This window comes from Anomaloglossus baeobatrachus, chromosome 1, assembly GCF_048569485.1.
Source record: "Anomaloglossus baeobatrachus isolate aAnoBae1 chromosome 1, aAnoBae1.hap1, whole genome shotgun sequence".
NCBI classification, from domain to species: domain Eukaryota; kingdom Metazoa; phylum Chordata; class Amphibia; order Anura; family Aromobatidae; genus Anomaloglossus; species Anomaloglossus baeobatrachus.
The window spans coordinates 964591800-964607967 of NC_134353.1; the positions used below are offsets into that span (position 1 = coordinate 964591800).

A 16168-nucleotide genomic window follows, 5' to 3' on the forward strand; every position below is an offset into this window, starting at 1 on the left:
CACTCACGCACCCAGTGACATCTCCCACGCACCCAGTGACATCACTCACGCACCCAGTGACATCACTCACGCACCCAGTGACATCACCCACGCACCCAGTGACATCACCCACGCACCCAGTGACATCACCCACGCACCCAGTGACATCACCCACGCACCCAGTGACATCACTCACGCACCCAGTGACATCACTCACGCACCCAGTGACACCACTCACGCACCCAGTGATGACACGATTACAAACCCGGCACTTTTATTAATACTGCAACAAAGTGTACGATAAGACAATTAATAAAGGCACATCACACAGTTACATTTACCAATACATTCCCTTTTGTAATGAAGCGATTGTTAATACTCTGTTTCTCGTCTTCGGAGGTTTTTGTGCGTTATCACCTATGACACTTCCCAGGTTTCAGGACACAGAGACCTGCTGTAAACACTTCAGATGCGGCAGCAGAAAGAGGACGGAAGACATTTCCTAATGAGATGTCGGGGATTTATACTCTGCTCCCGGGATCTCATGGATTAAACAAAACAAAAAAAAAAAATCAGTAGAAAAATCTATTTAGCTTATTACATTCCACCAGATAAGGTTTTCCTTTGGTAATTCACATTTACTATGGATTCAAGGCAAAAAAATAAAATATTCCCCGCGGCTCCTGGCACATCCCCCGCTCATGTATTAACCCTACAACCTACAAGGTGACATTATTCCCACATGTCCGAGATTCCCAGTATATGACGTATTGCGCAGGACGCGTCCATCCGGGGCCTCGGGTGTCACTTTTCCGGCACAGCCTTCCTTTTCTAACTTTTAATGCAATTTCTTTTAAAACACTTTCTAAAATTACGAGGCGTAAAAAGGCTGCAAATGACAAATCTGTCGCGGGCCGTGTCCGCTGGCTTTTGGTGCAAATTGAACTCTTTGTGGCTTTGTGCCACAGGATAGCGGATAACTTGCTGATCGCTGGCGGTCCATCCACTGGGACCCCCGAGACTCGAGCTCCGAAAAGCCCCTTCTAAACGAGGCTAAATCGAGCACGAACCCTCCGCTTCATTCATTCTGATCCCGACCGGGCGATTTTATGTTTTTCCTGCCCTCCTTTTTTTCGATTTCCTTCCATTCAGCCACATACAGGCCGGGATATTGAAGGGCGAGTTTTACTTTTGGATGACTATTTAAATTTTACCATTCAATGGACTGAAAAACGGGAGGAAAAGTTCTAATATTGTGGTGTTTTACGGCATTAATTTTATGGTAAAGACGACCAGACAAGATCCCGCAGGTCAGTGCGCGCAAGGCCACGCCGACCAGACAGGATCCCGCAGGTCAGTGCGCGCACGGCCACGCCGACCAGACAGGATCCCGCAGGTCAGTGCGCGCACGGCCACGCCGACCAGACAGGATCCCGCAGGTCAGTGCGCGCACGGCCACGCCGACCAGACAGGATCCCGCAGGTCAGTGCGCGCACGGCCACGCCGACCAGACAGGATCCCGCAGGTCAGTGCGCGCACGGCCACGCCGACCAGACAGGATCCCGCAGGTCAGTGCGCGCACGGCCACGCCGACCAGACAGGATCCCGCAGGTCAGTGCGCGCACGGCCACGCCGACCAGACTGCTTCATTTTTATATTTGACTGGTGAAAAAAAATTCAAACATTTGTTATGTTGCTATTTTCCAACTGTCACTTTTCGGTTGCTGGAGCCGGGCAAGGGCCGGCCTCTTGGAGAGCGGTCATTATTTTAATCCCATTTTGGAGGTAGGTGATGATCGTTTTGATCACTTTATAATTTATTTTTTTTTTGGCGCAATATTGTGGTGAATTAAAAAACTCTGGACTTTCAAGTTTTCTTTTTTCTTTGTGAGAATTACCGATTGGATTGATCAATTTAAGATTTTGATAAATTGGACTTTTACTGATTCAGCGATTTACATATTTATATTTTATGTTTAATGAGGGAAACAAAGGGCAGATGGGAGTTGGGGTAGAATTAAAATTTTTAAAAACTTTTTTTTTTTTTTACTTTGTTAGTCCCATTGAGACCTGAATCAGTGATCATCCAATCACTTATACTAGACACTGCGATACCAGATGTTTGCAGCATTTAGCAAAAAATTATGGTTTCCTATGAACGTCAGCCACAGGGTGGACTTCATAGGGGTCACATCCGGACGGGCATAAAAGAGTCTACAGCAGACCCCCAAGCTGCAGGTCAACCCATCCACACCCTGCAATTGGAGGGGGGTAATCAGGCCATTGATCAGCACCCCCAGTTCATCAACATTAAAGGCCACTGTCAGTGACTAACAGTAGAAGGCAAAGCTCTAGAGTGAATAACAGGCATGGTCTGCCGGGAATGAGCGGGCTCAGCTCCTGAGTCTGCACCTAAGGCCGGTGTCACACTTGCGAGTGCCTTGCGTGTATCTCGCGTTGCATCACCCGTCACGGACTTTCACACCCTGGACAGGAGCGTCTCAGCTGCATAGAGATGCACGCAAACGACCCGCTCCTGTCCGGAAAGTGAGAGTCCGTGACGGGTGATGCAACGCGAGATACACGCAAGTGTGACACCAGCCTCAGAATGGAACTTGACATGGCATAATATTAGGTCATATTGGAAAGGGGTTAATGGTTTTCTTCTCACCTGCTCACATTGAAAATAAATGCTTAACCCTCACCCCGTTTACACGGAGGTTCTCAGACCCCCATTCTCGGGATTGCTTGTGGTCTCAGAAGATGGACCCCCAGCGATCAGGAAGTTACTAGAGGTCAGCGATTTCGTCATATATATCCTGGTCCAAACCCTTCCAATGTCTCTGCCCTTTTTTATACATTCAAGTGACCAAAGCATTAATGGGTCCCACAATCTGGAGACTGGAAACCACCCCCGCCCCCCTACTTTTCTTAAATTCAGGTCTTTACCTACATGAGAATGACGGGACGATGGACTGCAAGAAAATAACCAAATGATCTTCTCCAAGGGTCGGATGGACCTTTACCCGGCACGCACCGGTCTGAGCTTCTTGTACAAGAATGGACACGCCGCGTCAGCCATGCTGCAGCTGAATACGGAGGGGTCCTACATCAGCTAAAATCTCCAAGAGGACATCTAAAAACGTAGAGACCTAGCCTGTACCCCAGCCAGGCAGTACACCCACCCTTCTCACTAGAGACTGTCGCAGATTACATCATAATGGACACAAAAAATAAGATTACAAGGAGCAGTCAGTGAATGAGGTCCGGCAGGTGCCAGCCGTGTCCATCACGGGACAGACCGGGTGCTGTGACCGGTGAGGGATTGGGGGCGCCTCAGGGCGAGCAGATGTGCGTCAGGGATCGGTCAGGAGGGGAGCCAAGACCCACAAAAAGCTCCAGATGCATCTGTCACACACCCCCCCGAGCCCCCGATTCACCTTTTGGCGATCTGCACCTGTCGGCTGATGACGCGCGACACGATGTGCTGTACAGGAAAGTGCAGAAGGTAAAGCCTCACTGTACAGAGGAACACAAAAAATGCTACACCATGGCCACATACCGATAGGTGGTAAAGGCTACACGCCGGGAAACTCTCACAACAGTCACCGACCTAAACCTGTAAGGCAGCGAGCAAGGATTGCACAACATCAAAAAACCGCGAGCAGCACCTGATGAGTATCCGAGCACTGCGGCTATAAGATGTTATGGCGGAGCGCCTCAATAAGCCATGACCCTATATCCATACATCATGCACAGACGAGGAGACGATTCTGTCCTGCATGGATCCATTTGGCACAAAGCTAATTACGAATTACACAAATTATGTAAACTCTGAAAGTTCTGAAGACGTTCGACCTCCAAACAACGAGTCCGATATAGAAAACGTCTCACCATAGAAAAATAAAACCTTACAGAAAATATTCTCAGAAATCTTTCACTGCATTAGCACCACGCCGTCCCCACAACATACCGACCCCACCACGCACCGTCCACACAGAGCGTCGTCCCCACCACGCACCGTCCACACAGAACGTCGCCCCCACCACGCACCATCCGCCCAGAGCGTCGTCCCCACCACGCACCGTCCGCCCAGAGCGTCGTCCCCACAACGCACCGTCCGCCCAGAGCGCCGTCCCCACCACGCACCGTCCACACAGAGCGCCGTCCCCACAACGCACCGTCCGCCCAGAGCATCGTCCCCACCACGCACCATCCTCCCAGAGCGTCGTCCCCGCAACGCACCATCCTCCCAGAGCGTCGTCCCCGCAACGCACCATCCTCCCAGAGCGTCGTCCCCGCAACGCACCATCCTCCCAGAGCGTCGTCCCCACAACGCACCATCCGCCCAGAGCGTCGTCCCCACCACGCACCATCCTCCCAGAGCGTCGTCCCCACCACGCACCATCCGCCCAGAGCGTCGTCCCCACCACGCACCATCCGCCCAGAGCGTCGTCCCCACCACGCACCATCCGCCCAGAGCGTCGTCCCCACAACGCACCATCCGCCCAGAGCGTCGTCCCCACCACGCACCATCCTCCCAGAGCGTCGTCCCCACAACGCACCATCCTCCCAGAGCGTCGTCCCCACAACGCACCATCCGCCCAGAGCGTCGTCCCCACAACGCACCATCCGCCCAGAGCGTCGTCCCCACAACGCACCATCCGCCCAGAGCGTCGTCCCCACAACGCACCATCCGCCCAGAGTGCCGTCCCCACCACGTGCCATCCCCACCACGCACCGTCCTCACAAAGCATCGTCCCCACAACGCACCATCCGCCCCGAGCGTCGTCCCAACGCACCATCCGCCCAGAGCGTCGTCCCCACAACGCACCATCCGCCCAGAGCGTCGTCCCCACAACGCACCATCCGCCCAGAGCGTCGTCCCCACAACGCACCATCCGCCCAGAGCGTCGTCCCCACAACGCACCATCCGCCCAGAGCGTCGTCCCCACAACGCACCATCCGCCCAGAGCGTCGTCCCCACAACGCACCATCCGCCCAGAGCGTCGTCCCCACAACGCACCATCCGCCCAGAGCGTCGTCCCCACAACGCACCATCCGCCCAGAGCGTCATCCCCACAACGCACCATCCGCCCAGAGCGTCGTCCCCACAACGCACCATCCGCCCAGAGCGTCATCCCCACAACGCACCATCCGCCCAGAGCGTCGTCCCCACAACGCACCATCCGCCCAGAGCGTCGTCCCCACAACGCACCATCCGCCCAGAGCGTCGTCCCCACAACGCACCATCCGCCCAGAGCGTCGTCCCCACCACGCACCATCCGCCCAGAGCGTCGTCCCCACCACGCACCATCCGCCCAGAGCGTCGTCCCCACAACGCACCATCCGCCCAGAGCGTCGTCCCCACAACGCACCATCCGCCCAGAGCGTCGTCCCCACAACGCACCATCCGCCCAGAGCGTCGTCCCCACAACGCACCATCCGCCCAGAGCGCCGTCCCCACCACGCACCGTTCTCACAAAGCATCGTCCCCACAACGCACTATCCCCAGGACTTCTTACTGTGCCATCACTGTAACCTCAACGCGCCGTCCGCACAATCTCACAATGCGCCATCTCAGTGACCTTACAACGTGCCAACCCCACAACCTTTTTGCACCAACTCCGCAGTCTTCCCACCCTCCATCCCAGAGATCTCACAGACCTACCATCCTTGCGATCTCACAGCCCCGCAATCTCTTCATACGACCCCTTAAGTCATGAAAACTTAAGATTCTCCCAATAATTACACCAACTGAACCACTAAATCCGGTGAACCTTGTTCTCACCCCCTTTATGTACACAAGCTCTGCACTCTGGTGCCCGGGTGAAGACCTCCATCTTTACGCAGCACCCCTTTCTATGTGTGAGGAGCACATCTACATGACTGGAGGAGGAAGATTTGCAGGAGCTGCAGATGTAAGAAACACCAAGCAGACGGGGGAGAACTGCAACAGAAAAACACACGGAAAAGCTAAAATTCTGGACAACCACGGCCCAATGAGAGAAAATAATTTCTAGTTTGGTCACACGGACGCTGTGGCTGTGCTACAGTTTCCAGAGCGGCCGGGCAGAAGCGCAGTCTGAACCAAGGCATAACGTGTGATATCCGCCACAAAATGAAAGACGCCGATGCATCGACTATCGGGGGGCAGCTCCACTCCAGCCACCGACGCATTTCACTGCCGGCCATTATTATATGCAGATATATATTATAATGGCTCCCGCTCTCTATTTCTGGGTGACACAGAATGGGGGAGTGCAGATCACCTCCCCCTCACAGAGGAGCGCGCTCCCCGAAAATGGAGAATCCGAGACAAACAGAAAAATTACCCGCTAGCCTTGAATAAAAAAAAGTGTCAATCATCCCGCCAAAGCAACACATTCTAAAAAAAACAAAAAAATAAAATTTTTGGTTTCTAAAAAAGTAGATTTACACAATTTTCTGATTTCCATTCAGTACTTGAGTATGAGGAATATACAATTCCCCACAATGCATCGCTTCTCCCTCCCTCCCCTGGGAGGAGCTTATCTGTCACATGACCTCCTTCTGATACGAATGTTCCCGCGGCGAAGATCCACCATCTATTACTACACAGGGATGGGAAGACTTCATATCGTGACGGTGAAGACCTCCGAGCACGCTATGGCGGAGGATTCGTGTATGGCTGGAGTATCCCTTTAAGTGTTTAGATCTTTTGCTATAATCATAACTGGTGCTAGCGGCGTCACGTACCACGTCATACACCTATAAGGCTGACAGATCCTTAGGTGTACGTTACCGTGAACCCAAAGACGATGAGATGACTGCCCATACCCGCGCCTCGCCCAAATTTAAAAAAAATATACAGCTAAAAAAACAGTTAAAGCTTCCGGTACTCGGAGGAGCGGTCCGTGCGGTTACTATGGCTTATTGTCTCAGTTTTTGACTCCACAATTCCCCTAGGGTCCTGTATCTACTTCTACAACACACAGCACCAGCACCCCCCGCAAGCAGCGAGGAAGGGGGGGGGTTGGGTCACAGCTTATAAAGTTAGGGGGTGTCGGGGTTCTTCCCTTCTTAGCATTACATAAAGTGCTTGGATTGAGTATCTGTCCCTATTCCCCGCAGACCAGTGCATCACTGTGGACCCGCCTCCGAGGAACCGGCCCAACAGAAAACAAGCAGAATTGTGCAGACAGGAAAGTCCTTAAAGGAAGACTCCACTTCGGAAGATCATTTCTATACATCGCAAAGTTCACGTCAAATTCGGGGCATAAACTCCAATCACAGCCGGAGCTGCATTCATCAGCAAGCAGTGCATTGTGGGAGTTCTAGAGTTATTAGGGCACATATCTGACAACTAGGTGGGGCTAGACTAGTCGCAGTCCAAGAGTAACCGGCAGATTTGTGACTGCGGCTCTGAAGGTTGCTATGAGTTGAGGATGAATAGAAGGAGACTGAGATGACGTTACAGGAGGAGCCGCACTGGAAGACATTGCTGTGCCGTTAGTCTTCTTGGAGGATGGTTAGTTCTCGATGATTTGCTGGTGCAAAGCTAAGAAGCTGCGATGTTACCACAACCGAAGATGTCCACTAAGACACCCAAGTGAAGTAAGCCACTTCGTCCAAGTCTACGGGGTAGTCGGTCAAGAGTATGGGAGTCCTCTGGTACAGTTCTCCTTTGTAGCTGCGCCACTTGCCGGCCGGAAGGTAGACATCACGTTCTTGCTTCCCTGGTTCCAGCACAGGGGCCACCATTAAGGTGTCTCCTATCAAAAACTGGGAGTCAATTTTATGGGCGGCTTCATCGTTCGGAGAAATCCACCAAATTGGCCGAATGATGGGATCTCCAGTGTCGGTGACTTCTCCAGCGAGTTCCAGTAAGAGAGGAGCGACAAGAGACTCGTGGATTTTGGTGAATTTCAGGGCAATATCAATGACCTCTTGATCAAAAAGCCAAGGAGGGATGGAGAACTGCATGGAGGGCATGAAGGCCGAGAGCTCCAGCCACCGGATATAAAGCTCCTTCATATCTTTGGTGAAGTTGGTGTAGGCGTTGCCACCGATCATATCTGGCAAGATGAAGGGGTAACCCAACATGCTGACGGTCAGGACGGTGGGGATCAGGGACTTTAGCCCCAGCTCGTATCCCCAGTGGGAATCCCGGTCAATGATTCGGAAGAAACATGATATGTTTTGAGATTGATAGCCGACACGGAGCTCGGCGAGGTCATAAAACTGATCTGCCATTTCTGTGTACCTCCTGCTGAACATGTTCGGATCGGACAAGGGCTGGTATGTGCTGAACTGACTGGGGAGGTAACTGGTCTCTCCAGCGTCAAACTTAAAGGATGAAATTCCGTATTTTGTCCTGAGCTGCCGTAGATTGTTCTGGAACCACTCCTTGGTACTGGGATTGGTAAAATCCAGGAGCGCCCCAATGCCATTCCACCACTGGACCATGGCCGGCAGCTGACCACTGGGCTCCTTAACAAATAGTCCCCGCTCAATGCCAACACCGAAGTTGGAGGAGTTATAGTTGACGAAAGGATAAATCCACAGGGTCACCTTGAAGCCGTCTTCTTTCAACTTTTTGAACATGGCCGGAGCATCAGGAAACTTCACAGGATCAAAGTCAAAGTCCCCGTAATACTCAGAGTACATGTCATCAATCTCTATGTGGCTGTAGTTAAAATCATATTTCTTGATGCTCTCGGTGAAGTTCAGAAGTTTCTCCTGGCTGATATTGGCTTTGTAGAGCGCCCACGTGGACCAGATCGGGAACTTGAAGGCACTTTCTGATGGGATTCTGCTTGGCTTATTGAAATATCTCCGCACCATGTACTTGTGAATGGAGGTGGCGTCAGACCCAACGCACACCCGGTAACTCAGCTCAGGGAAGGCAGGTTTTCCGGGAGGAGGCTTGTAAGGGGAATCTTTATACCTCGCCTCGAAGAAAAATACCTTTTCTGTGCTGTTCCACCCAAGATGGAAGGGGACAGATGCATTAATCTTAATGGCCGTTGCATTGGACGAGAGCCAGTAACTTTCTAAGATTCCACCGAAACCATCTCTGAAGGAGTAGACATCGCCGGTCACAAAAGGTTTAGGCTCTTGGTATCCGGATAACTTGATGGGCCAGTGTTGTGTGCGCATCTCCGCTCCTCCGTACCAGTAGGCGTTATCCCAATACATAGTGTGCAGGATGGACGTGTCGGCCACAAACTCCTCCCAGCGCACTCGGTAGCACATGACGGTGGCTTTGTCCTTGATCACAGTCTGAACGAAAAATTTCAAAGGCCCCTTTTCCGATCTAGTGCAGGATAAAATCTCCCCATATTTCGCACAGGAATCTAAATCCAGAACACCGGACTGGAAGGCCATTCTGAAGACCACCTTGCCCTGGTGGTTGTGTATGACGAATCCATCTTTCTTCAGGAACAGCAGCTCAGTCTTCAGTCGATCGGCTTTGCGTAGGGAGACGGAATAGAAGCACCAAGAGACCACGGCACTGATCACCAGGAGGATGCCCAGGAGGACCGCGCCAATCAACGGCTTCTGCTCTTTAGGTATCTTCTGCTTGACCGGAGTGATGTTCTCGGGCAGGAAGGTGTACATGGTGGACGGTGGTTAGGTCTGTTCCCTCTGCTATGGATGCTCCTTCATGCCTAGAGAATAAAAGAAAAGTAGGAAATCAGAACAGATTGCAAAAACTCAGAAAAAGTAGAACATTCGTGCATCTTGTTACCAAAATTTAAGAGTACGTGCCCACAAGGAGCGTTAGTCACGACACTTCGGAGCGGTGGCGTCAGGAACTTCACCACTTATCAGGGTCAATGGGTTTCGGAGCGCAGAGTGAGCCGGGAGTGGCTCCTGCTCAAAGTCTATGGAGCCTCGTTCTAAGGCTCCATAGACATTGATCCGGGAAATATAGTAACGTCCTGGGAAGTGATGGACGCAGACCTGGGAACTTTGCTTTTGGTGAATGAAGGACGGTGTCTTGTGTTTATTTCTCTTGTCTTTCAGGTCTCCATGTGTGGATTATGTTGGATTCCCAGGACTGCGGCAGATCTACATATATTTTTGTTTATAAAATGGTGTACCAGGAAAAGCGTGTGCACGTGTGCAGAGTAGTTTTTTTGCAATAAATTTTGTGCATGTTTTTGCTTTTTACTTACCAGGTTAGTAGTGGGGGTCTCTGATCGATGCCTCTCCATTACTGACCCCTGGGCTTAGCTGTCATCAACCCCACAAGTATCAAGTATTACCCAGATTGCCACCGCACCAGGGCAATCAGAAGAGCCAGGGAAAGGGCCAGAATTGCTGCATCACTTCTGGGGCAGCCACGGGCTGCTTTTCTTAGGTTGGGACCTCCCAGGATGATAATACCAGCTCCCAGCTGTCTGCTTTACCTGCGCTGATTACCAAAAAAATAGGGGGGAGCCCACACCATTTTTTTAAAAATTAAACCAGACTGAACCCCCTTCAGAGCCACATGAAAGTCTCTGCAGGGTGCAAGTGAATAATATGTGGGGGAGGGGGACAGTATATACCAGCAGGATATCTCCCTATTCTATGCGCTGTATCTTTGTATCTGTTGGGACGTGGGCGGTTATAGACGGTGTAATGAGATGGTGACGGTTATAATTATATGATTTTTACACCGCTATTATCTGTAATAACAGACTTGTTGCTTTGGGCAGCTACCTTTGTTTCAACCAACTTTATTGAGACAAAAATGCATCCTCCAAAACCGCATCAAAATGCAGAGAAACCAAAGGAGCCGAATTGGTGCAAAAACTGCAGCAGCAAAAATGCAAACACTGGTGTGAACGCGGCCTGAAGACGCCGGAGAGTCTCGCCCCGGCCTCGCTGCATCAATGACAGCCCAATAATAGAGGTGCGGGTCTCAGGAAGGGGAGACACAAATCGATTTATTTTGAGAAGTAAAAACTAGAAAAAAAGAGTCACGAATCTTCGGCCCCAGAACGTGAGATCTCTTCTGCCTTTTATACATCGGAGCTGCTGATAACAGAGGACAACAGCTCAGCCGCTAAGCTGCACTGAGGGTTAATTCTATCATCTCCTGTGACGGACGCGGCGCCAGCGCTGCCAGGAAAGTCATCGGACGCTCCGATCCTGGGAGCTGCGAGAGCGTGACAATGTGCCAGTCACCGAGCTATATATATACTGCGGGGGAGGGGAGGGCCATGCACACTGCGGGAGCCGGGGGACGGGCCGTGCACACTGCGGGAGCCGGGGGACGGGCCGTGCACACTGCGGGAGCCGGGGGACGGGCCGTGCACACTGCGGGAGCCGGGGGACGGGCCGTGCACACTGCGGGAGCCGGGGGACGGGCCGTGCACACTGCGGGAGCCGGGGGACGGGCCGTGCACACTGCGGGAGCCGGGGGACGGGCCGTGCACACTGCGGGAGCCGGGGGACGGGCCGTGCACACTGCGGGAGCCGGGGGACGGGCCGTGCACACTGCGGGAGCCGGGGGACGGGCCGTGCACACTGCGGGAGCCGGGGGACGGGCCGTATATACTGCGGGAGGCAGGGGACGAGGCAGGGGACGGGCCGTATATACCGCGGGAGGCAGGGGACGGGCCGTATATACCGCGGGAGGCAGAGACGGGCCGTATATACCGCGGGAGGCAGGGGACGGGCCGTATATACCGCGGGAGGCAGGGGACGGGCCGTATATACCGCGGGAGGCAGGGGACGGGCCGTATATACCGCGGGAGGCAGGGGACGGGCCGTATATACCGCGGGAGGCAGGGGACGGGCCGTATATACCGCGGGAGGCAGGGGACGGGCCGTATATACCGCGGGAGGCAGGGGACGGGCCGTATATACCGCGGGAGGCAGGGGACGGGCCGTATATACCGCGGGAGGCAGGGGACGGGCCGTATATACCGCGGGAGGCAGGGGACGGGCCGTATATACCGCGGGAGGCAGGGGACGGGCCGTATATACCGCGGGAGGCAGGGGACGGGCCGTATATACCGCGGGAGGCAGGGGACGGGCCGTATATACCGCGGGAGGCAGGGGACGGGCCGTATATACCGCGGGAGGCAGGGGACGGGCCGTATATACCGCGGGAGGCAGGGGACGGGCCGTATATACCGCGGGAGGCAGGGGACGGGCCGTATATACCGCGGGAGGCAGGGGACGGGCCGTATATACCGCGGGAGGCAGGGGACGGGCCGTATATACCGCGGGAGGCAGGGGACGGGCCGTATATACCGCGGGAGGCAGGGGACGGGCCGTATATACCGCGGGAGGCAGGGGACGGGCCGTATATACCGCGGGAGGCAGGGGACGGGCCGTATATACCGCGGGAGGCAGGGGACGGGCCGTATATACCGCGGGAGGCAGGGGACGGGCCGTATATACCGCGGGAGGCAGGGGACGGGCCGTATATACCGCGGGAGGCAGGGGACGGGCCGTATATACCGCGGGAGGCAGGGGACGGGCCGTATATACCGCGGGAGGCAGGGGACGGGCCGTATATACCGCGGGAGGCAGGGGACGGGCCGTATATACCGCGGGAGGCAGGGGACGGGCCGTATATACCGCGGGAGGCAGGGGACGGGCCGTATATACCGCGGGAGGCAGGGGACGGGCCGTATATACCGCGGGAGGCAGGGGACGGGCCGTATATACCGCGGGAGGCAGGGGACGGGCCGTATATACCGCGGGAGGCAGGGGACGGGCCGTATATACCGCGGGAGGCAGGGGACGGGCCGTATATACCGCGGGAGGCAGGGGACGGGCCGTATATACCGCGGGAGGCAGGGGACGGGCCGTATATACCGCGGGAGGCAGGGGACGGGCCGTATATACCGCGGGAGGCAGGGGACGGGCCGTATATACCGCGGGAGGCAGGGGACGGGCCGTATATACCGCGGGAGGCAGGGGACGGGCCGTATATACCGCGGGAGGCAGGGGACGGGCCGTATATACCGCGGGAGGCAGGGGACGGGCCGTATATACCGCGGGAGGCAGGGGACGGGCCGTATATACCGCGGGAGGCAGGGGACGGGCCGTATATACCGCGGGAGGCAGGGGACGGGCCGTATATACCGCGGGAGGCAGGGGACGGGCCGTATATACCGCGGGAGGCAGGGGACGGGCCGTATATACCGCGGGAGGCAGGGGACGGGCCGTATATACCGCGGGAGGCAGGGGACGGGCCGTATATACCGCGGGAGGCAGGGGACGGGCCGTATATACCGCGGGAGGCAGGGGACGGGCCGTATATACCGCGGGAGGCAGGGGACGGGCCGTATATACCGCGGGAGGCAGGGGACGGGCCGTATATACCGCGGGAGGCAGGGGACGGGCCGTATATACCGCGGGAGGCAGGGGACGGGCCGTATATACCGCGGGAGGCAGGGGACGGGCCGTATATACCGCGGGAGGCAGGGGACGGGCCGTATATACCGCGGGAGGCAGGGGACGGGCCGTATATACCGCGGGAGGCAGGGGACGGGCCGTATATACCGCGGGAGGCAGGGGACGGGCCGTATATACCGAGGGAGGCAGGGGACGGGCCGTATATACCGAGGGAGGCAGGGGACGGGCCGTATATACTGCGGGAGGCAGGGGACGGGCCGTATATACTGCGGGAGGCAGGGGACGGGCCGCATATACTGCGGGAGGCAGGGGACGGGCCGCACCAGGACATTATACGCCACCTACACACCAGGATCCGCAGCGGCCAGCGAGGAGTTAATGACCCAGTTAAAAAGTTACACATCACAGGATTCTATTTATACAAAGAGGAAACTTTCTTAAAGAGACAGAACGTATTTATCTATAAAATATAAGAGGAGACGTCTCTGCCCCGATATAAGAAGAGAAGAGCCCAGACATTACTCACAGCGACCACCGAGCGAAGAGGAGGACGAGGAGGAGGAGGGAGAAAACACCGGGTCACATGACTCCAACTGCACCCTGACCCCAGGGAAGAAGAACAACAACAATCCAGAGGAGGGGAGGGGTGCACAAACTTATCAGACTAGAGAAAAACAAACAGATCTCTGCACACAATGCCCCTCCACCTGTACACACAGCTCGTGCTGCACACAATGCCCCTCCACCCGTACATACAGCGCCTCCGTACACTCAGTGCCCCTCCACCCGTACATACGGCTCCTCCATACACTCAGTGCCCCTCCACCCGTACATACGGCTCCTCCATACACTCAGTGCCCCTCCACCCGTACACACGGCTCCGTGCTGCACTCAGTGCCCCTCCACCTGTACACACAGCTCGTGCTGCACACAATGCCCCTCCACCCGTACACACGGCTCCGTGCTGCACTCAGTGCCCCTCCACCCGTACATACGGCGCCTCCATACACTCAGTGCCCCTCCACCTGTACACACGGTTCCGTGCTGCACTCAGTGCCCCTCCACCTGTACACACGGCTCCGTGCTGCACTCAGTGCCCCTCCACCTGTACACACGGCTCCATGCTGCACTCAGTGCCCCTCCACCTGTACACACGGCTCCGTGCTGCACTCAGTGCCCCTCCACCTGTACATACGGCTCCTCCATACACTCAGTTCCCCTCCATACACTCAGTGCTCCTCCACCTGTACACACGGCTCCGTGCTGCACTCAGTGCCCCTCCACCTGTACACACGGCTCCGTGCTGCACTCAGTGCCCCTCCACCTGTACACACGGCTCCGTGCTGCACTCAGTGCCCCTCCACCTGTACACACGGCTCCGTGCTGCACTCAGTGCCCCTCCACCTGTACACACGGCTCCGTGCTGCACTCAGTGCCCCTCCACCTGTACACACGGCTCCGTGCTGCACTCAGTGCCCCTCCACCTGTACACACGGCTCCGTGCTGCACTCAGTGCCCCTCCACCTGTACACACGGCTCCGTGCTGCACTCAGTGCCCCTCCACCTGTACACACGGCTCCGTGCTGCACTCAGTAACCCTCCAACTGTACACACGGCTCCGTGCTGCACTCAGTAACCCTCCACCTGTACACACGGCTCCGTGCTGCCCTCAGCACCTCTCCACACGGCTCCGTGCTACACTCAGTGCCCCTCCACATGTACACACTGCTCCGTGCTGCACTCAGAAACCCTTCACCTGTACACATGGCTCCTCTGTATACTCAGTGCCCCTCCATCTGTACACACGGCTCCGTGCTACACTCAGTAAACCTCCACCTGTACAAACGGCTCCGTGCTACACTCAGTGCCCCTCCACATGTACACACCGCTCCGTGCTGCACTCAGTAACCCTTCACCTGTACACACGGCTTCGTGCTGCACTCAGTAACCCTCCACCTGTACACACGGCTCCATGTTGCACTCAGTAACCCTCCACCTGTACACACAGCTCTGTGCTGCACTCAGTAACCCTCCACCTGTACACACAGCTCCATGTTGCACTCAGTAACCCTCCACCTGTACACACAGCTCTGTGCTGCACTCAGTAACCCTCCACCTGTACACACAGCTCTGTGCTGCACTCAGTAACCCTCCATCTGTACACACGGCTCCGTGCTGCACTCAGTAACCCTCCATCTGTACATACGGCTCCGCGCTGCACTCAGTAACCCTCCATTTGTACACACGGCTACGTGCTGCACTCAGTGCCCCTCCACCTGTACACACGGCTACGTGCTGCACTCAGTGCCCCTCCACCTGTACACACGGCTCCGTGCTGCACTCAGTAACCCTCCATCTGTACACACGGCTCCGTGCTGCACTCAGTAACCCTCCATCTGTACACACAGCACCGTGCTGCACTCAGTAACCCTCCACCTGTGGTCACTTACCGCCGTCTCGTTCCAGTTTTCTCCAATGTTTTGCAGGAAATGCGGCCGCGACCAGAAGTGACAGACGCTCAGTGATTGGAGGAAGAGACTGTCAATCAGCGAGAAGGCGGGGCCGGCAGCCGAGGATTCTGGGAGATGTAGTTTCCTGTTATATAATACTGGTCCTGGAAGTAAAGAGAAAGAAACAGCAACAAAATCGCACCCTGTGTGATACTGTCTGCTGAGCTGTGTATCTAATCCTCTCCTGTGTGATACTGTCTGCAGAGCTGTGTATCTAATCCTCTCCTGTGTGATACTGTCTGCAGAGCTATGTATCTAATCCTCTCCTGTGTGATACTGTCTGCAGAGCTGTGTATCTAATCCTCTCCTGTGTGATACTGTCTGCTGAGCTA

At 55.3% G+C, this 16168-nt stretch overlaps 1 protein-coding gene across 2 annotated transcripts; it reads right to left on the reverse strand.

Annotated features, from left to right (window-relative positions):
- Positions 1–236: 236 nt before the first annotated feature.
- Positions 237–15856, reverse strand: MYORG (myogenesis regulating glycosidase). Of its 2 annotated transcripts, none has more exons than XM_075330081.1 (2): positions 15777–15856; positions 237–9632 (listed from the first exon to the last, which is right to left on the reverse strand). In XM_075330081.1, exon 2 carries the CDS (start codon positions 9580–9582, stop codon positions 7558–7560), a length of 2025 nt encoding a protein of 674 aa, XP_075186196.1. In that variant the 5' UTR covers positions 9583–9632; positions 15777–15856; the 3' UTR covers positions 237–7557. The 2 variants fall into 2 exon arrangements, with proteins under 2 accessions (XP_075186196.1, XP_075186204.1); XM_075330089.1 differs by lacking the exon at positions 15777–15856 and adding an exon at positions 13853–14003.
- Positions 15857–16168: the final 312 nt, after the last annotated feature.

What these genes read in the sequence shown, in the direction of transcription:
- MYORG (XM_075330081.1), bottom strand. Translation starts at nt 9,582, where the DNA reads ATGTACACCTTCCTGCCCGAGAACATCACTCCGGTCAAGCAGAAGATA.